Genomic DNA, 22,632 nt, shown 5'->3' on the forward strand with positions numbered 1-22,632 from the left:
ATGGTTTTGTTTATTAATTGAGGCTTTGTGTTATTGGGGGCCAAGCAGCGAAGCTGTGTAGGCACCTATTGTGTTTGTATATTTTCTTCCCTATTATTCCACCATGGGAGTCTGGCAGCCCATAGAAGAACCGTTGTGAAAGTTGTGAAATTTGGCACACTGATTGGGGACAGTCCAATGTATCATTTCCCCAAGTTTCAACAAACTGATTAACATCTAGGACAATGAGTGTCACCCACTCCACAGCACTATTGTTAAGCAGAAGAGCCTGATCAGCTGGAGACTTCGCTCACTGCCTTGCACAACAGACAGACTGAGGAAGTCATTTGTCCCCAGGGCCATTGAACTGCTCAATGCTTCACTTAAGGGAAGAGGAGAGATAGACTTCTCTGCATAGTCTGTCTGCCTCTTCACCCCCTCCATGTTTGGATACTGTCTGTCCACTAGCCACTTTTTACTTTTTACCACTGTCTTTCTGCCTCACTGTTTGCGTGCTATATTAGCACATTAGCACATATGCATAACCCCTCCCTCCATGCCACAGCCGAACTGTGGCCACACTTATACCTTTTCTTAAAATAGTTATATATATAGATATATAGACTTTATTCTTGCACTGTTGCACTGTTGGACTTACTGATTTGCACTTTCACCATGACCACTATCACCATTGCACTATCACCATGACACTCACTCACACAGAGCACCTTACCTTACCTTACTATGCACAGAGAATCACAGGCTCAGTCCCTGCCTCAGTCATTGCAAGCGCCTCTTGATTGATTAATTGTGGGTGTAAAATGATGGAGTTTACAATCAGGACAGTCAACAGTCTTAGAGTCACTCTGAGCGGCAATGACAGATGTGCAGTCTGGATGCAACCATGTACAACCATGATTACTTAGTACCCCGGCATTACCACAAGGAAATGGTCGTACGTCAAGTTTGAACCTGACGTGGAGATAAGCACTTTTCCACGTCAAAGACGGTTTTTATAAATCTGAGCGTTGGCATGGATTTGAGCGTACACATGGTCTAAGATCAAATCTGTGCGTAAGAACGCTTTATAAATGAGGCCCCAGGAGCGGGTTGCACCAACTAGTCTTTGCTACGCTGTCATAATGCTAAGTTAGTCTTTGTTAAGACTGGTCTTAGGCCCTTATCTAACGCCTGTTGCACCAACAGAATTTAAGACCTGTCTTAACTAACTATGGCCGTAACGATGCGCGTTCATGAAAGTGCCCGTCCACATGTCATATGATGCCCTGAAGAGGTTAGGAGATGTCTGGTGTGTGTGAACTGGGGCGCCAAGATGGCGGCGTGACAAGTCGGAAAGTCATCGAGCTCTCAGCACTAATTACCACAGAACGCATATTGACGATTTAAATTGAGATGTTTAGTCAGTAATTAGTCGGTGAAGTGTTGGAAAAAAGAAACTAACTTAATTTGTGAAGAATGACGGACGTAAAACCAAAAAGAAAGAACGAAAATAACCACGACGGTAAAGCTAGCGACCATGCTAACTACACGCTAGCTAGAGCTTTCGTTAGCGATGAGGAGTTTCCAGTTTGCCTGTTAATGGTATGTTGCCATCCAAGCCTCCGCTGTCTAAAAAAAACTAACTTTTCTATGGACCACAAAGTTGGTGCAACTGCAGCTCTGCCGACTGATGGTGCTGTCCAAATACTGGCCAACCTAATCAACACTAGAAGTGATGCACTGGAGAGTATGGTGAAGGATATCCAGACTGAGGCAAAGGGCATGAAGCTAAAGATGAACAGCATTGAGAAAAGAATAGACAAAAGTGAGGAGATTGTGGCTGACCTGGAGACCTACGGGTGACGATGGAATTTAAAGCTTCATGGCGTGCCAGAAGATGTGAACAAGGATAGATAGATAGATAGATACTTTATTGATCCCCAAGGGGAAATTCAAGATGCACGTGATGCAGGATGTACGTGCAGTGGTGGTTGCTGTGTGCCAAGAGGTACTGCCGACCGAGAAGGATGTGTTTTCCGCTGTCATTGATGTCGCTCATCGTCTGGGCAAACGGCGCCAGAACAACCAGAACCCCCGTGGTATCATCTTCAGATTTGTCCATCGGCGACACAGAGAGGCGTTTTGGAAGGCTGCAAAGAACAACGCTTATCTTCAGAGCAAGGGTATGCGCTTCACGGAGGACTTGTCAAAGGAAGACCGTGAAAACAGAGACAAGCTGTGGCAAAGAATCAAGAAGGCGCGCGAGGAGAACAAAACAGCCTACTTTGTAGGTGGAAGAGGATTCATCAATGGGGTGGAAATCGCTCCGGAGTGACTGCTCGGGAGGGGACTAATGAGTTATTATTTTCTCTCAGGTTGACTTTTGAATTTTGAATTTTTGAAATTTTTCTTAATTTTTCTTCAAACGATCCACTCTCCCAGAGAATAGAAGACAAGTTTTGGCGCTCATTTTGCTACAGGTACTAGCCTAGCCTACAGGCGGGAGTGTGGAACGCGACACACCCGAGTTGAGGAGACCCCAGTCTCGGTTATAATGTATTTGTTCATATTTGGTTATATATAATTTTTATGTCAAATTAGTCATGCTGACTAACGTTAATGTCTTAAAAAGGTTCAGTCATATATGCAGTATTGACATTTCAAGATTGTGTTGATCTCGTTGATATGTTTGCACTTAAGTTAATCTCAGTTTTGTGTAAACCACCCTTAACGGTTACTCGTTTAATATTATTTGTTCCTTAATCTGTCAGGTTTATCTTTTGTATCTCTTAATGCCAGGGGGTTGCGTAACAATGTAAATGACTTGAACTTGAATTTCCCCTGGGGATCAATAAAGTATCTATCTATCTATCTATCTATCTAAAACGTAAAGCGTTATTTCTTTTTGCCAAGCAGTTTAGGACCGATTTTTTTTTGCACAAGAATCTCACTCAATTACTAATGACACTAACTTTTGGAAAGCTCAATGGGGAGACACTATATGGCTCGCTCATGGTACAGAACGATCAGCTGGGGTAGCTACTTTGAAGAATAGGTTTAATGGAGATATATTACTTACAGAATGTGATGAAGAGGGACACTTTATTTGCCAAATCATTAGATATAACAATGCAATTATCATTATAGGTAACATTTATGGTTATAATACTAAAACAGAAAATGATATTGAGAGCATATTGTCAGGATGGCTAATGCAATTTCCAAATGCCAGCTTATGTCTTGGTGGGGATTTTAATAATATCTTAGATGGTAGTAAAGATAAATGGCCTCCTAGTCAGTCATATAGGCCCAATGTTAATTTCCAAGCCTTTATGGATAGATCTGGTCTAGTTGTAGGTGATCTGGAGAGCGAAACACCCTAATAGTAGGTCTTTCACTTGGAGCAATAAAACTGGTTCAAGTCAGTCAAGGATAGAATTCTGGCTGATCTCAAGAAGTATTGATAAAGAAGATATTGATGTAGACATTCTACCTACTCCTCTTACAGATCATAAAGCCATACTTATTAAGTTCAAGTTGTCATCATCAAACAATGGGCCTCATGCGAAGTCAACATATTGGAAACTGAATAGTTCACTGCTAAAAAATGAAGATGTGAGAAATTAAGTCTCTAGATTAATATCACACTCATGGGCCAAAGCAAAAGATGAAAAATCATTTGGAAATAACTGGGAATTATTAAAATTTGAATTAGGCAAATATTTCAGAAAGTTTGGTAGTAGTAGCAGTAGTAGTAGTATATACTCTTTTGATCCCGTGAGGGAAATTTGGTCTCTGCATTTATCCCAACAGCGGCACTCGGGGAGCAGTGAGGGGTTAGGTGCCTTGCTCAAGGGCACTTCAGCCGTGCCTACTGGTTGGGGTTCGAACTGGCAACCCAAGTCCGAAGCGCTAACCAGTAGGCCACGGCTGCCCCTGGTGCACTACAAGCCAAATCTAGGAGAGCTAAAGAAACTACTATAATATCAGAAACCTCTTAGTTATTGCAGAAAATCCTGTGAACTGACAGAACAGGACAAATTGAACTTAAATAACTTGCAAACAAAACTAGACGAGTTATACAGCCGAAAAGCAAAGGGTGCATTCATTAGATCTAGAACAAAGTGGCTCGAAGAAGGGGGACAGAATTCACACTATTTTTTTAATCTAGAAAAACATTGTTCAAAAAATAACACAATTACATTAAATTACATTACATTACATTTGGCTGACGCTTTTTAACCAAAGCGACTAACAACATGGTAAACAGTAAGTTTTAGAACAATTCTCACAATTTTAGGACAGTTAAAAAAAAAAACATTAGAGTACAGTAAGAATAAGTGCGTCGGTGAGTGCTGTTTTTAACATTTACTTGTCAGTTTAAAACGGCTGGTGAGTGCTAGGATCAGTAAGACTTGTTGTAAGTGTTGCTATGAGAGTAGATGTTCTCTAAAGAGCTGGGTCTTCAGGAGTTTTTTGAAAGTGGAAAAGGATGTCCCTGCCCTTGTAGGAACTGGCAGTGTGTTCCACCAACGAGGAACAACAGATGAGAAAAGTTTGGATTGGTTTGAGCGCACCGGTGGTAGAGCTAGACGTCGTTCGTCAGAGGAGCGCAGCGGTCTGGAGGTAGTGTAAGTCTGTATGAGGGCATTCAAGTAGGTGGGAGCAGAACCGGAGACTACTTTGTAGGCAAGCGTTAGAGACTTGAATTTGATGCGGGCCGCCATAGGTAGCCAGTGTAGCTGGATGAGCAGCGGGGTAACATGTGCCCTTTTGGGTTGGTTGTAGACCAGGCGCGCCGCCGCGTTCTGGATCATCTGAAGTGGTTTCACTGCGCAGGCTGGGAGACCTGTCAGGAGGGCATTGCAGTAGTCGAGTCGTGAGATGACTATTGCCTGAACCAGAAGTTGGGTAGCATCTTGAGTCAAGTAAGTCCTGATTTTCCGTATGTTGTAGAGTGCAAAACGGCATGACCGGGCGACTGAGGCAACATGATCCGAGAAGTTTAGTTGGTTGTCAAGAACAACTCCTAGATTTCTTGCAGTCCTGGTCGGTGAAACAGACAGGGAGTCAAATTTGATGTTGATGTCGTGGTGTATGGTAGGTTTAGCTGGGATGACCAGCAGTTCAGTCTTTGAGAGGTTTGTTAATAAACTTAACATTAATGGGACTACTACTGATGACCATAACATGATCGCCAGTTACTGCAGCAATTTTTATAAAAAGCTATACACATCTGGCTTTTGTCAAGAGTCGGCTGATACTTTTTTGAACTCCCTAACAGTCAATCCTATTGATCATAGTAATATGGAGTTTTGTACGGTGGCACATTGCATTCACATCACAAAAAAGAAAAAATCAGGTTATCTCATAATTACGAGATAATTATCTTGTAATTACGAGATAACTATCTCATAATTACGAGATAATTATCTCATAATTACGAGATAATCATCTCGTAATTATGAGATAAGGATAGGATCCGTGCTGAGGATCTAAACAGCCTTTCAATAAAAGCAAGCACATATTTCCTACTTCCTGCTTTGAATGACTTTCTACTTGTTTTTAAGTGGCATGAAAAATAAGCCTGTCAAATCGCCAACAACCCCAAAGCAAAGAGTAAGCTTCTATAGGCTACTCTTTGCCCAAAGGCAATACAATGTTGCACGTTACAGTCCTAACCAGTAGGTGGAGGTACTACTACGCATAGGGCTACCTCCATCCACGTTGTCACACGCACGCCTATTGTTTATTTTGTGCAGCTAGGCTACTTGTTCAAGTGGCATTGATGAGTTAAACAGTCACATTTTTCCTACACGTATTATATTGAGAGAAAATAGTCAGTTGTAAACAAAGAACTCTTCTTAACCCTTTCGTAAATGGACTGAAGTGGACTGATAATTATCTCATAATTACGAGATAACCTGATTATTTTTTTTCTGATGTGAATGCAATGCGCCACCGTAGTTTTGCGACGCACCAATCGCCTTAGGAGATTAAAACAATGATCACTCTGCTGAAGAATAATAAATTGCCAGGAACGGATGGGCTTGTTTCTGAATTCTACAAATAATTTAGCGACGAACTAGCTCCCTTTTTGTACGAGGTCCTTGTAGAGTGTATTAAAAAGAACATCTCCCAACTACTATGACTCAAGGTCTAATCACCTTAATTCTAAAGCCCAACAAAAACTGTTTGTGCATTGAAAATTGGTGACCGATTTGCTTGCTCAATAATGATTACAAGATATTATATATTATATTTGCTAGAAGACTCAAGAGTGTTTTGAATTCAATTATTGAGGAAACACAATCTGGGTTCATGCCAAATAGACACATAACAAATAACATTAGATTAGTAGACATTATTGATTACCCCGAGCTGATTGATGATAATGGATTTATTCTCTTTCTAGACTTTCGTAAGGCGTTTGATACGATAGAGCACCAGTTTATTTTCCAGTCTCTTCAGAAATTTGGTTTTGGCAACTAGTTTACCACTGCAATCAAAACCCTCTATAAGAACAGTAACAGCTCCATTAAATTGACGAGTGTCACCTCTCCGAGGTTTCATATATACAGAGGCTTGCGACAGGGTTGCCCGGCCAGTGCATATCTCTTCTTGATTGTGGCTCAGCTTCTTGCAGACCACATTAAAACTAGCCCAGTAAAGGGAATATCTTTGATTGATTAATAGGGAACTGGTTATCACCCAACTAGCAGATGACACTACACTTTTCCTACAGGATGATACCCAAATCTCTGTTGTGCTCGAGGCAATCAAACTATTTTGTAAAGCACCAGGCCCATTGGCGGAGCGAGGTGGTGGCTTCGGGGGCTCAAGCCCCGAATCTTTTTTCAAAAGCCCTGAATCTTTTTTTGTATGTGTTTTCAATTTCCAACGATTCTAATTTCTAATTTAACTTCCCCTCGGTTTCTTAATAAATGTTACAAAATGTAGGCTACTATTACTGAGCAAATATCCCTTATTCAAAGCCCAATATTGACAGATAATCTGATTTCCCACACGATGAGTTTAGGTAATGCCAGAGCCGAGATGTAGAGGTTTACGTCATAAACCTGGCAGGGAAGTTCAGAGCGGCGCACTCAGCAAGCCGGTAAGAAAAACTATTGTCAAGACATATTAGGCTAGGCCTACTGTACCCCGGAATACAAAAATAAACTTCAGAAAGACAGAAAGTCTGTTGTAGACTACTGTATTCTAGTCTCAATGACAGAATATCAGTAGATTTACCTGTTGTCAGTTGAGTTCAATTCATTTATTATGACCGCCGCGCAGTGAAGCTTAGTCAGATTTGTTTTTTTTTTTTGTTTTTTTTTTCGCATGTCCAAATTTCCGTCAAGGATTCCCTTCCCGGGACACTGTAAGACCGGGGTACACGAAACTTGGTGGGCATGTAACCCCACATGGATAGCATGGAACCTCCTGTTCGTTTTGATCTGTAGCCCCCCCGCTGGACTGGACCCCCAAAAGGAGGGTAGGGCAGACACAGTTTTCTGTGAATATCTCGAGAACCGTAGGGTTTAGGAGGACCATTTTTTTTTGTATGTTGATCTCAAAGGGCCATGTCAACCCATTCCATAACCACTCATTTCATGTATAGCGCCACCTAGTTAAACACAAAAAAGTAAAAATGAGGTGTTGTAATCGCAGGTATCTGTGACCTAACATAGTCAAAACTGCACGAAATTGGAAGTGTAGGATCATTATGACACCCTCTGAATGCACGGCAAGTTTCGTGGAATTCCGTTCATGGGGGGCCACACAATAAATTAATTTATGTTACTATAAACCAACTGGCCTGTAGGTGACCGGAGACAGTTTTCTGTGAATATCTCGAGAACCGTAGGGCCTAGGAGGTCCACCTTTTTTTGTATGTTGGTCTTAAGGGGGCATGTCAACCTATCCCATTACCACTTATTTCATGTATAGCACCACCTAGTTAAAAATTAAAAAGCAAAACATTAGGTGTTTTCATCACAATATCTCTGGCTGACATGGTCAAAACTGCACGAAATTGAAAGTGTAGGATCATTATGACACCCTCCGAATGCATGCCAAGTTTTGTGGACTTTCGTTCATGGGGGGCCTTACAATAAAATAATTTATGTGTACATTTAGTGACCGTACACCAACAAGGATTCCCGGGACACTGAAAGACCGGGGTACACGAAACTTGATGGGCATGTAACCCCACATGGATAGCATGGAACCATTCCAACCCACACACACATAAACATAAACATGTACATGCACACAATTCAAGAATTTCTCAGAATTATGAACAGGCAAGATGGGGGTGGGGTTGTATAAAATGTATATTACATGTGAAATCTATGAACTAATCATGTTTTGGTACTTGTTGTCTAGCAGATACCAGTGAGAATTGAGTGTGCATAATGCAATTCAGTGAGACAGTTAGAATCATATATGCCTTTCAGCGTGACTTATTTTTGTGGAAAACATGTGCTGGACTGGGCGGTGGTCATATTTTGTACCGCTCTGCGGTACATCTAGTTGTAGTAGGCCTAGTCTAGGCAAATAAGCCTATGAAACGGAGATGTACGTGGCTACCGGCGGGATTTTGAACTTGCATGTTTCATGCATTTTAGGGCAAAAAATACCATAGGATTGATGTGTTCTCCATTTGAGGAACGTAATCAACTGCGGACGTGCACAGACAGCTAGGTTATAGCCTAGGCTACTTTCACTTTCTAGAGTGCGCATTCATTATGTAAAATATACATAATGAATCATGTATCATGACGTGTTGTCACAAAGACTTACTCCAATTAGAAAATTGAAACCAAAATCATGTAAGTGTAAGTGTTCTCTCCCTGGATTAAATTTAGCTTCATGTGTTCCACTGAACATTATAATAAGTGGGTTCACAATGTGTGGGGCTGTGCTAAACCTGACCATAAGGTTATTTGGCCAGAGTTCAAAGTAAAAATGTATTGGGACAAGGTAGCATCCCATCAGGGTTATCTCAACATAGTATACTAGCCTATAATATACAAACCATAACTCATAAAAAACGCTTAATTAACTAAGTGCATGCTGATCAGATAGGCCTATAGACCCCTCTTGAAAGACCCAAAGTGCTAGTCAGATATACCTTGAGTCTCACATTTTTAAAGTCTCAATGTGTCCATTAGTTTACACAAAATTCACTAGAAGTCATTATTTAAGGGGTTATTTTTCAAAATTTTCTGCCGAGGGGACATGCCACAGGACCCCCCTAGCCTTCCTGTGTGTGACACTGGGCTAAGCCCCTAATGTTTCAAATGTCTGGCTCCGCCACTGACCAGGCCTATACTTGAACATAAATAAGTGTGAGCTTATGGCAATTAAGGAGTGTTCCGAATCTACCCTACATGGCATTCCGATAAAAAGTATCCAAGGGCGTGGGTTTGGTCTCAGCTTTGGTGGGGACACATCCCTAACTCCTGCTGTCACGATACCAACATTATTGTTTCAATACCAATACCAAGTGAAGAATCTCGATTTCGATAACTTTGCGATTTTTTAAATTTTGATTTGGTTTGGGGGCCCCTACCACCTTGACGGCATCAATATTGAATATTGTGTGATCATTCACATCAGTGGCAATCATAGAATTTGATTGACCCTCCACACATACACACACACACCCCACACACAGAAAGTGATGGTTGTCATAGGTTTCTATTTCATATTTTGGTATTCATATAAACTTTATATACTGTATATTGTTTGCTGTTAAAGAATGTGTTTGTGTTGTCTGTATGTTGCTGAGACCTTGAATTTCCCCTGGGGATCAATAAAGTATCTATCTATCTATCTATCTATCTATCTGTTAATTATTTATAGCATTTTATGATTTGCATAATTACTAATAGCTAAACATATTTGGTCATTTGAATACATCATAATGATATTTAAATTATTAGTCTACACTTGTCTTCAATATCATCACATTTGTGGTGTGCACGTTTAATTGTGTGCCTGTCACTTTAAGGAGAATGTTAACGCAATTAGCTTTCAAACTCACGGTTTTAGGCTAGTGGAAAATAGGCTAGTTTCGCATAGTGCAAGGATATGTGGATTCAATTCATCATGTTTGCTATGTCATTAGATAAAATAAATGTTCAAAAAACTAACAAGTCAAAGAAAATCTTTCTTGAATGAGATCATAAAAGGAGATACGTAAGTGTCTCCGCAATGTTAATTTCTATAAGTATGGAAATGCACCATAGTTTGTCTTTTATTTCTTTGCATTGTGCAGGCTATTCACAAATACATTAGCCTACATTAACAGAATATAGGAACAGGAAAATGTCTCGGATCCATTGTTTATCGCGACTGCAAGATTGGTAGCCCAATTAACAGTCAGTGATGGTGACTTCTATTCTGTGCTATATGCCACTGTCTGTGCAGCACACCCCTATTCAACATGACTCCTAACCTTGGTTGAAAGATTACAGAAGCTAGGTTAACTGTAACAATATCCTGGGTAATATCCTAACAGTTAATGCTATTTTCCTTAGTAAAATCCGCATTTGAAAACCTTGTCACCAGTTGCCACAGTCTGTTGTTACTTTGCCTACTTAGACTCTGCATAATGAAAACGCTTTGAATGTTCCTTTTCTGCTTTGGCGGCATAGCTGATCTACAAAGCGCAAAAAGAGACAAAATGTGCATGCTGAAGGGCAAAGGGAATATTACAATGTTTTACACTGGCCTCTTTTGGGTTATGTATTGGTAGACATCCCTGATAATTTAGCATACACACTCACTCGCTCGATAACTTAGCATACACACACACTTGCTCGCTTTTCTGACAGTGTCACTACAAAGTAGGCCTAGGCTATGCTTTGACTCTGTTGTGTGTGTCAGATAAACCCCCTTCGGTTTCAGCCAATCAAATGACAGTGCTTCTTTTACTGTCGTCCTTGCCGTTGGAATAGTCCAAATAGCACAAAGGAGTTCGCTAAAATCAAAGATGGTTGATTATGAAGATACTTCATGAGAGGCCATTTCCTGTCCCTGGAAATTTATGCAAATAGGGTAGCAGTACACGCCCCCACACATTTATGCAGTGATCGGGCTCTCTTTTTAACATTGAGGTCTATGGCAGAATCCAAGAATTTCCCAGAATTTGTCAAAGCCTTATTTTTCTGAGCAATGGATGCACATTTCGGACACGGTATCATGATCTCCAAGCCCTCCTCCCTATTTCAGCAGAATGTCGTGATAGTATGACCCTCCAGTCGGGAGAAAATCAACATTAATGAAGGGGTACACCAAGTTTGTTTTGTACTCAGGCTTGTCTGGCGTGGATCTACCAGTCTGTTGTTGCCAGCGTCCTCTTCTATGCAGTAGTATGCTGGGGTGGAAGCACAAGGAAGATGGATGTGGGGCGAATTGACAGGCTGGTAAGTAAAGTCCCTGTGAAATTATCTGCTTTCCATCGCCAGGCTTTCTTAGCATGGTCTCTCATCTACAAACACAATTTTTCTCCTCACAGCTATTACTTATGGAATAACAAGGACATTCTATACAAGCATAAATCTCTCTTCCTAAAACATTGGTTTGATAATAATATAATATGGGTAGATCAGTTATTTCTATCAGAATATGGTATCCCTGTGACACCAGGGGACTATGCCAAAGTATTTGGTGCCATACCTTCCGGAGTCTGTATGCTTTTTAAAGCACAACAAAGAATAGATCCTGTACGAATGTCCTTGTTATCTCCATCACGTATGTCTGTAGGTAAAGTATGTTTCTCTGGTAACAACAGATGTATAAGAGCTCTTCTTCAGAGAGAGGTTACCTCAATACCATATGTAATTGTCTTCTGGTCTAATTTTGTGGATGATATTGCATGGAAGAAAGTCTGGCTCCTACCTAATCGCTATCTAATAACAAACAATGTTAAAGAAGTGTCCTTTAAGATTATTCATAGAGTTTACCCGACTAAAGTATATATTGGAAAAAGATTAAAAAAAGATATAGATGTGAATTGCAGCTTCTGTGGAAGATGTACACTTGTTCTGGGAATGCCCCATTGTAAAAGAGTTCTGGCATGATCTGTGCCTTTTTATAGTGAATTACATTGACAAAAACTTTGAATTATTCTGGAAAAATGTGCAGATAATGAACGTAACTCGAACAGCCTATTTTTAAATGATCTGCTAATTATTATGGCAAAATTTTATATTCACAAAAATAAATTCCTAGGGAAAACACTTCATTGCTTTCAGAAACGAGTTTAAACGATACATATGTTCAATTAGATTTTCTACGAAACCAAAAGCTTTTAAAACTATTACTGTTTGTGATGTTTTTAATGTTTTTAATTAAAATAGACATTTACCCCCTGGCAATAGGTTTTATGTGTTTTGTATGTTTTGTATGTATGAATGGTTATACATGTTGAACAGTATATGAAGTGATGAATTGCTATAACATGTAACGTGTTTTTTGCAATTAAAAAAAAAAAGATGTCTGGTGTGTGTGTGTGTGTGTAGGAGGGGGTGTAGTCACATCACGTCACACTTGTCACTATGAGGAGGATTTGTGTGGTGCTGCTGTCCATTCAGGAACAGGGAGAGTTTGGAGAGGGATGGGTGGGTGGTTCCAAGACATATAGTCACTGAGGCATACTGTTGCCTGGGGTTGGGGGTTAGACAGTTTGCCCCAGCATGGGGGCAGAGGGCATTTTCCTCTGACATACGCTCCACTGTTTATCACATAGTGTAGGGCTCATGTTGTAGTAGAGAGCGACATGATTCAGATGAGAACTGGGAAAGCAGGTGACGGATGTGTGTTTAGTGTTCAAGAGGGGGGTTATCCAGTTGGCATCGTTGGAGATGGATGTTGCGCTGTGTTACATCCCGGTCTAGGGCTTGTGGGATATAACAAAAACGGGCAGACACAAAACTTAATAAAATGGTGTATTTATTAATACAAAAAAAAACAGTATGGAAAAATGTCTAAATTAAGAAAAAACAAGGCCTCGGCGGCCAGGCGCTCACTCCTGGTCTCTCACCCCAGGGAGTGAGAGAGATGACGGCAAGTTGCACGGGCAAGGCCCGAGGCTGGCCCTAGTGCAGCGATGTGCGGCAGCGACGGTGGCAACGAACGATCCCCACAGCGAGCATGAGAGCGAGCTCAATGACGTCAGCCCCCTTTTAAAGGGCCGGGCTACCCTGACGTCATAGGGTTTCACACCACCACTCAGCTGCGCCAATCTGCCTGGAAGCACACAACAAAAGTAACAAACACAAATAATAAACAACAAGACCCACAGGGTCGTAACACGCTGATATGTCGCCACCTAGCGGCTGGAGGATAACCATGCTGTTGTAAGTGTGAAGTGAGAAGTGAATTGAATGAGTTTTTCCTAAAGCCTTGCGTCCCAAAACTTACAGCGAACATCCGTGGAATTGAAAGTTCAAAACATCAGTCAATAAATAAATAAAGTGTATTTGTACGTTTTATTTTCACCATGAAATGTACCTCATTACAATTCACACATCTCACTAGGCCCTCACATTGATCCCATGACTATACAATCTGTGTTATTATAGGACAAAACTATGACACTTATCAACAACCTCACAACCCCCACCCCCAAGCATGCAAAGAGTGTTGGAACCAGTACTGTGACTGAGACTGTCTATCAGCATACAAATACAATTCATAATCCATAAGCTAAGTTTGATTAGAATAGCTAATACCAATACTACTACTAATAATAACAATAGCCTACATAGCTCTGGAGAGCTGCTCAACATTGTTGACTGTGTTCCTCTCTTTGTTGTCTACCAGTAGACCCAGTCCAGGAAGAGACAGAGTAAGAAGACGGATATGGAGAGCAGGTAGAGGAGGAAGAAGGCGGTGTTTATGGGCCGGACCACAGTGTTCTGGTACCAGGCTCGCCCGTGTTCCAGCGCTGGGTTCTGCTGGGTTCTACCGGTCTGCAGCTCTTGGAGGATGAGGCGCAGGAAGTGGCTGAGGCAGCGCCCCTCAGCCCCCTCCTCGGTGTCAGGATCAGGGGGGTTCACCATGGGGAGGGTCTCCAGCTGACGGACCCCGTCCTCTCCACAGACAGATCTGCTCATCACAGACGTCCTCTTTCCTACTGGGGGGGAGGAAGGCAGCATAATCATGAGCACCTTTCCTCCACTCTCTCAGCTTGCCTGTTTGTGCTTAGACTGACTAGTTAGCCTCCACAATCTGTACACCTCTGATCACCACCATTGGTGGTGGTTAGTGAGGTTCCCCCTTCACTGTAAAGCAAAAGAATTCCCGGTCGGCCGATAACGTTTTGAGGCAGGCCTGTTTGTTCTCTGCTGTGCTCTCCAGCAGCCTGGACTGTGCAATAGCAGGATATGTATATGTCCTTTACAGGTATGCACTGCATAGTATGTGTGTACACTAAAGTGTATGTGCATGTGCGACTGCCTTTATATCTTCACCTGTATTTTGGATCTGTATTTTTGCATTAGCCTAAGTCCATTAATTCCGTATAATGGGACACCTCAAAGGCTTATCTCGCTTATCGCCCAGTTGGCACTATAGGCAATAGTGATGCCTTTATAGCATGAACAAGTGGTTCAGTTATAAAGAAAAGAACTCAAACAGCACAACCAGAGCAGGCTCCAGAGGTAACTGCACTGTTCCCTTGAGGAGAAGTGCATTTGGCCAGGCTACTTTTTTCCAACCAATACCTGGAACTACCAAGCACAATATGTGAATTATCAACTCTCACCTCATTTTCCAAACAGTTTAAAAAATGTCTACTGCAAAACCAAACCTGTTGTCATTAGCTGGAATGATCTATAATTTGTCCTCTGTTGTTGATCTGTAATGTATGTAATTTTTTATTGTGATGTTTTACTGACTAAGGATGGAAATTAGCCTTTGGCTATAATCCTGTATATTTACATTCTTCGAAATGTTCATTAATATACACTTACCTTTAGCCTAGAAATCTAGACGCACCCTAGCGTCTGTCTGCCAATGTAATTTGCTGCCAGGGTTAGTCTAGCAAATCTCTATTGGCTTGTGAGCTGGAAAAATTAAACTTCTATCAGGCCAATCAAATCGTGTATAGAGACGTTAGGCGGGCTTAACAAAATGATTGATGGCAGAGTTGCAACGGTTTGGCTTGAATTCCCTGCTACTTGAAAACAAAGAAGATGGATGTTGCTGTTGGCGAACAGCGTGACACGAGTTAAGCTTTTTTTAAGTTGGCAAAAGTTTGAACTAGCCAACTAGCTCCGCTGGTGGGAAAATGCATGGGACTCATAGCGCTGTCCTATTAGAGGGAGAGCAGCTTCACAGAAGAGAACTTCTGACGGCAAATTTGAGGAAAAGTTGGTAAACCACCCTAATTTGAGGGTGCTGATTCTGAATATTTTGTTTACCAAGCTCAATTCTGAGATCTAAGCTGCATAATCGGCATTTTAACCTAAAATAGCGAATTTTTTGTGTGCTTATTTTTCCCTAAATTGGGTTGATTTCAAAAGTAATCACTAAAACCAAATAAAAGTGTTCTCTAAATACATGTTTGAGCGTTAAAGAAGCCATGGTAACACTTTATTTTAATGTGTCGCTGTTACAGTGTACCTACCTAATTAGGTACAGTGGTACAACCTGTGTAACAACATGTACTATCAGGTACTATCATTGTACTTGCATTATGTATTTGTGGGTACCTACATATAGTTGTTACATTGTAATACTGAGTGCTTTTACAAAACTTTGCCAATGTGTCTAAATTTTCATCAGAGGCAAAGAGCTGACCTGAGACCTGCTGGATGGGGTAAATCTGGTCATAATAGATTTGATATACAAATCATTCTTAGCTCCAGTCAAGGCCTCATTGTCTTCAGTGTACATGTACTGTAACAGCTGTGCTGCTACAACCTTGTTACTCTTTGATACAGTGGAATAAACCTATTAAGTGTACCAGTTAATTACTTACATGTACATATGACATGTATGTTATGTCTTCGATGTCTTGGAACAGGTCTACTAATTCACATGTACTGTGTGGTGTAACAGCAGACACGTTTCAACACATCACTTACAGGATGCATGACATCATTGACAGGATGTATATAATATGTCCATGTAAGTACTTAACTGGTACACTTTATTTTAATGGGTTTATTCCACTGTATCAAAAGAGTAATAAATGTGTACCAACACAGTTGATACATGTACTACAGTATGTAGGGTAATGGCAGACATGACACAACATACATGTAATATGTAATTGTAAGTAATTAACTGGTACACTTCATTTTAATGGGTTTGTGCCATTGTATCAAAGAGCAATAAGTGTGTACCAACACAGTTGATATAGCCTATGTACTATGTAGTGAATTAGTAGACCTGTTCCAAGACATCGAAGACACAACACAACATACATGTCATATGTACATGTAAGTAATTAAAGGAGAATTCCGGTGTGATATTGACCTAAAGTGTATTGAAACATGATACCGAGTGTGAACGTATGTCTCATAGCCCATCTCAGCTTGTCCCCTGCACTCCAAAATCTGGCGCTAGTTAGCCGATGCTACCAACAGCTTTTTCAATAGTGGTGCTTCGGCATCGGGCTAGCCATGCAAATAAATCATTGTTTTACACCCATTTATGAGGCTCAATGTATCTCCACACTTCATTGGTAGACTTCCGAGGGCCCTGACATTTAAAACGAGACATTGAGAACTTTGAAAAAGCACTGGTAGTTTACTTACAAGACGATTTATACAGACAGTATCTTCACGAAGTTTAGCGTTTGCAGCCATCTTGAATTTAGTCACGATAAGTCGAGCAACGAGTAAGAATGAACAGGTATGATAAGGGACCGTTCGTTATTTATAAACGGGGCCACCGGAGGAAAATAGGGGAGGGTCATGTCTTTTTATTCTTTGTTGAGGGGAGGGTCACCTAACTTTTTTTTGTCTAGGAGGGGGGGGGGGGGGTTACCCATCTTTTGTATTAATGAAAACAGCAAAAAATCAAAGTGGCTTGTTTGATTGTTGATTTCTGTCGCCATATTCGTTCCATAGCTCTGTCAACATTGAACAATGAAAAGATAAGGGAGATTTCCCAGGTTTCTCACGCAAAATACGGAAAATGTCAAAGTCAAAGTCAAAGTCAAAGTCAGCTTTATTGTCAATTTCTTCACATGTTCCAGACATACAAAGAGATCGAAATTACGTTTCTCACTATCCCACGGTGAAGACAAGACATATTTTACCAATTTAGGTCCACAGACAAACATAACATTCAAGTAAACAAAAAAGTAAGTAAATAAGTAAATAAAAAAGTAAGTAAATAAGTAAATAAGAGGGCACACATAATAATGAAAAAATAAGAGCAGCAAAATGTGGTTGAAATTGTGCATAGACAGTCAATAAAAATACTAGTGCAAATACAGGCCAATAAAAGGCTTGGGTAGTTCTGTTTGACCTAAGTAAGAAGAAAGTGACATAGTGGTGCAAGTTATGTAAGAGCAGCAGAAGTGTTGTGTTTTCAGGACAACAACACCAGTTGTAAAGTGTACAAGTGTACAAGTGTGCAAGTGTGCAAGTGGAGTAGTGCAGGCGGCCATTTTGGGTCCAATGTCCAGGATGTTATGTAGCTGAGGGTGGAGGGGGGAGAGGAGGGAGAGAGTTCAGCATCCTTACGGCTTGGTGTATGAAGCTGTTGGTGAGTCTGGTAGTGCGGGAGCGCAGGCTTCTGTACCTCTTCCCAGAGGGCAGTAGATCAAACAGATTGTGAGCGGGGTGACTTGCATCACTCACAATTTTGGTCGCCTTGCGGGTGAGGTGGGTGGTGTAAATGTCCTTCAGGGAGGGGAGTGAAGCACCAATAATCCTTCCAGCTGTGTTCACTATGCGCTGCAGGGCTTTCCTGTTGTATTCAGTGCAGCTTCCGCCCCACACAGCGATACAGCTGGAGAGGATGCTCTCGATGGTGCCTCGGTAGAATGTGGTCATGATGGCTGGTGGAGCACTTGCTCGCCTGAGTTTCCGCAGGAAGTACAGGCGGCGCTGAGCTCTCTTCGCCAGTGATGCAGTGTTGGTGGTCCAGGAGAGGTCTTCACTGATGTGCACCCCCAGGAATTTGGTGCTGCTCGCTCTCTCCACCACAGCACCGTCGATGGTCAGTGGCAGGTGTTGGGTGTGACCTCTCCGGAAGTCAACAACAATCTCTTTGGTCTTGCTGACGTTCAGCAGGAGGTTGTTGTCCCTGCACCACGTGGTCAGATGGTCGACCTCCAACCTGTATTGAGTCTCGTCGCCCTTGGTGATGAGACCCACCAGAGTTGTGTCGTCAGCAAATTTCACTATGTGATTGTTGCTGTAGGTTGCAGTGCAGTCATGCGTCAGCAGGGTGAAGAGCAGCGGACTGAGCACGCAGCCTTGGGGGGCCCCTGTGCTCAGTGTGATGCTGCTTGAGGTATTGTTGCCAACACGTACTACTTGGGGCCTCTGACAGAGGAAGTCCAGTAGCCAGTTGCAGAGGTAGGTACTGAGTCCCAGTTTGTCAAGTTTGCAGATGAGTTGTTGTGGTATTATGGTGTTGAATGCAGAACTGAAGTCTATAAACAGCAATCTCACAATCAACATCCGTCCCCACGTTGGAAGGGTTTGAGCAACAAAGTAGCCTACTTTATTCACGCCTAACAGCCTATATCCATTTGGTCAACTTTATCCAGCCCTAAAAAAGCTAAATTTAACTTTGGTTTACTTAGTTTACCGTGTAGCCTAGCCTAACTTTAAACAGTGTGCATGCTTATAAAGCATACTTGTGCTTCATTCATCCACACATCCAGCTCCTAACGTTTTGACAAGCATTTCTACCAATTGACCTTGTTCCTGCCCATCTCTAGCTTTGCTGTCTCCATCCTTTCTGTTTTTGTTGTTTGCAAAAAAATATATAGTAGGCCTATTTATTGGTAACCAGCAACAAGTGCAATTTGTTAATCGCTGTCATTCTCTCTCCTGCCAACAAAAATGTGTTACGTTCCAAGTAGTGCGTAATTCTGCTTCATACAGTTGAACAAATACATACAAATACAAGTCATATAAATAGCCAGTTTATGGTCTACAGTGTAGAGTTGGTAAGTTATGGTAGGCCAACTTGGAGTGAATATACAGGGGGATTTCTTTGGCTCTTAGCCTGGCAGGTGCGCACATAGACATAGCCTACGGCCGAACACTGCAAGCGCCAATGAATCGGGCTCTCACGACAACCACGTCGTTAACTTAAATAGGCCTACTGTAGGTTAACATCACTCTGAGTTCGCATTTAAGCAAGCAAAACGATGATTTGAATACATCTGTTTCTCTGGAAGGGCAAGGGGTAACAACAGGACAACACACAGGCCAGAATGCAGGACTAATGTTAGGAGAGTATTACAGTAATATATATTCTACGGGAAAATATTAAAACGGCAAGACAGCGGGGAAAAGTTAAAATGATAGGCCTAAACCCGGAAAAATTTGGCATGTTAGGTATTTTTCGGTCCCTGTGATTATTTGTGAAATTGTGCAAACGGCATTTTCAAGTCATTTGAGAAAGAAGGAGTGTAGTCAAGCTCCCAAATTGACGCTCGTCTGAGAAATTGAGTTTTGGACAATGTTCAGCTTCGGCAGCTTTACAATGACTGAGGAAGCCTAGAGACGAGTCCATAGCAACGAGTTCATGTGTTGAATTTGTTATTACCCAGTGTGCTTTGTTGAATGGTCTCAATGTTTTATTGTTTTATTTCATGTGAATACTTACTAGAGGAGTAACTTATTTCAAGTAGGTATGCAGTTGCAGGAAGTGTGCATTTAGTTACCATGCTTATTGTGTTTCCACAACAATGTTAGTGAGTAAATCTACTATCTTGGTGAAGTGTGATGTGTAAGATCAGAAAGCAGAGGGTGAGTTTAGAAAGATTGCTTAAGTCGATGTCTTTTCATAGCGCTTTACAGCGTGGGCGGAAGATATCGACAATTGGCCGGGGAGGGTCATGTCTTTTTTAAAAAGACTGCTGGAGGGTCGTTGAATATTTTGGCTGGGGCTGGGGAGGGTCATGCAACTTTTGATTGAAGCACTCAAAATCCCTCCGGTGACCCCGTAACGAACGGTCCCTAAGGGATCAGATTCCAAAAATAATTCAGTGGAAATGCATGGATTCCAGTTTCAGCAAGTAGCAGCAACTGGAATCCATGCATTTCCACTGAATTATTTTTGGAATCTGATCCCTTATCATACCTGTTCATTCTTACACGTTGCTCGACTATACTTCTTAAATGTGCTGCAGTCTGATGGGTGTCCTAAAGACATAACTAGATCTTGAGCATCTATTATGGGTGTCCTAAAGACATAACTAGATCTTGAGCATCTATTATCAGTGCTGAATGAGCAGTTTTTGCAGTGATCACTACTGGACATTCCACATTACTAGACAACACTTGAGTGAGGATAGACTTATTTCCACTTCACAAATAACCATCGCTATCTGCAATAGCTACAGTACAGGGACATTAATCAGTTCATAGCTGAGGATTTGTCCTAGGTCCACTTCCCTTTCAGCATCATATGCAGTAATGATGGAGAACTGATGACTGGAGAATGTTTCTTTTTGTTGCACTATAAAGGATATCTTGTCTACATTTTTTGCAAATAATGCAATCTCCATAGCACTCTTCAGCACTCCTCAAACATGCACACTCTTCCATTTTTTTGCATGGCTGGAATTTGAATGATAGGAAAGAGCACCAGTGAGATGTTTCAACTAGGCAAGCACAGTCGCCTTTACAGTAAAAAAAAATACAGTGTAAATCCTCTGTAAAGACTGACAACTGTACATAATAGTTAGTGACAAAGTACTTTCTACAGAAAAATGAGCAGTCACCTACTATTCTACAAATGTGTTCTAATTCTAAAAAATGTGTTTAAGCATTCAGAAGTTTTTTCTGAATGCTTAAACACATTTTTTGTAACTATGGCTTTTTTGCAAAACTCTACACACAAATGGCAAAACCACTCACTGAGTTCGCAAAACTAAAAGCACAAACACTGCTTTGCACTCAGTTTGCAATTTTGTAACACACACTTTGCACAACTGTAGGCACAATGGCTATTATTTACACTATTTTGCCAACTCTCTGGCACACTTTCTCATGTGAAAACTGTTTTAGATAATTAGTTCACTTTGCAATCAGCCTAAGCACTATAAATAAGCCACAGGTAATGTACAATGGGTACGATGGAGTGAGCAGGAAGAGTGAGAAGAGAAAAAAACAGACAAAAAAACAGTCTACATGTGGGGATATTGTCATGTCAGGCCTGGATACGTCATTCCAGAATATATTTTTCCCGGTGCCTTGGACTAGGACATTGCATGTGATGTAGACAGAATTTTGAGAGAGACGACCCGATGTAGACTGATTTGTTTTGTCTCAGTGAAATGCTATTTTGTGTTTTGACTTGGAAAAACACACTTGTGTTTGTTTTGATGTGTGTAAATAAACACTAATACTTGAAAGGTCTCATCTCATCGTTTTTTCATTAATTTTGCAGTGGTCTGTAGTGTTGATGAATGCCCTGTGAGCCGGTTTTGGTGAAAAAAATGCTGTCCTGCGTCTGTTTCATGCTGTTCTAGTTTGGTGGGGAAGGTGGGCGGGGAGGAACGACTGGATTTCGCCTCTAGTCATGAATATTAATGACATGCTAATGAATTCACCTCTGATTGGCTAACAGTACTGTGACGCTTCCTCCAGTGCCTCCTCATCCGATTCTGCCTGTGCTATGCTCCATATTCAACTTTACAGTGCTAAAACCTGGCTAAAACTCGAGTCAAAACTGTTGCACAAAATGTCTTCGGAGATACAACTTCATGTGTTTGATCCTAGTGTTCGAGTAGGAAGAAGAACCGCTTCCTGATCGTTTGTCGGTGAACGTTGGTTTAATAGAATGGTAACAATTGCCTGTCAGCTTAAAATTTCTCCTAAAAGAGGTAAACGTTTGTGACAATCGTCTTCTTGCTTTCAAGTAATAAACAGTTGGAAACGTTTTAAAATAAAGACCTATTTCTTTACACAGTCAAAAGTCTTTGCAATCTTCCTAGTAGATATTTTACTTCACAACACAGGTAAGCACCCTAAATGCAGTTCAGCCACTGACCTAGCCTGCTAATGCTATCAGAATAGCTAGATAGTTATGGTTTGAATTCCATGATACTATCATTGAAAGACCACTTGGTCATAGCCCAATATATATATAGATCTAAATGCAAACACGCCTACCTAGCTATATTTTGCTGGAATTGTACCAGAATGCCTACAGAAGCAGAGAATGTGTGCTGCAAGACTTCTCCGGTAATGAGAACTATGATAGCCTGACATTGGCAGAGGTTAGCCTACTCAAGTTGTTTTCTGTCACGTATGACAGAAAAAGTAGCCTACTATAGGAATCTTATAGTATTTTGGGACTAAATATTACAGTAATCTTATAGGAATACTATAGTATTTGGACATACTATAGGTACTATAAGACTACTATAGAAAAACTATAGCGGTTACAGGATATTATAGTTATTAGTAGTACTACTACAGTATGTCCCAA

General features: G+C 41.1%; 1 protein-coding gene across 2 annotated transcripts in view; it reads right to left on the minus strand.

The window, feature by feature from the left end:
• Positions 1-13,518: 13,518 nt before the first annotated feature.
• Positions 13,519-22,632, minus strand: part of LOC121705371 (5-hydroxytryptamine receptor 3A-like) — a 29,803-nt gene continuing 20,689 nt past the window's right edge. For both annotated transcript variants that reach the window (XM_042086316.1, XM_042086315.1), the window contains exon 9: positions 13,519-14,131. In XM_042086316.1, the coding sequence (XP_041942250.1) occupies positions 13,812-14,131 (320 nt within the window). In that variant the 3' untranslated portion in view covers positions 13,519-13,811. The remainder of the gene's footprint in view (positions 14,132-22,632) is intronic.

This window comes from Alosa sapidissima, chromosome 3 (genome assembly GCF_018492685.1).
Source record: "Alosa sapidissima isolate fAloSap1 chromosome 3, fAloSap1.pri, whole genome shotgun sequence".
NCBI lineage: Eukaryota > Metazoa > Chordata > Actinopteri > Clupeiformes > Clupeidae > Alosa > Alosa sapidissima.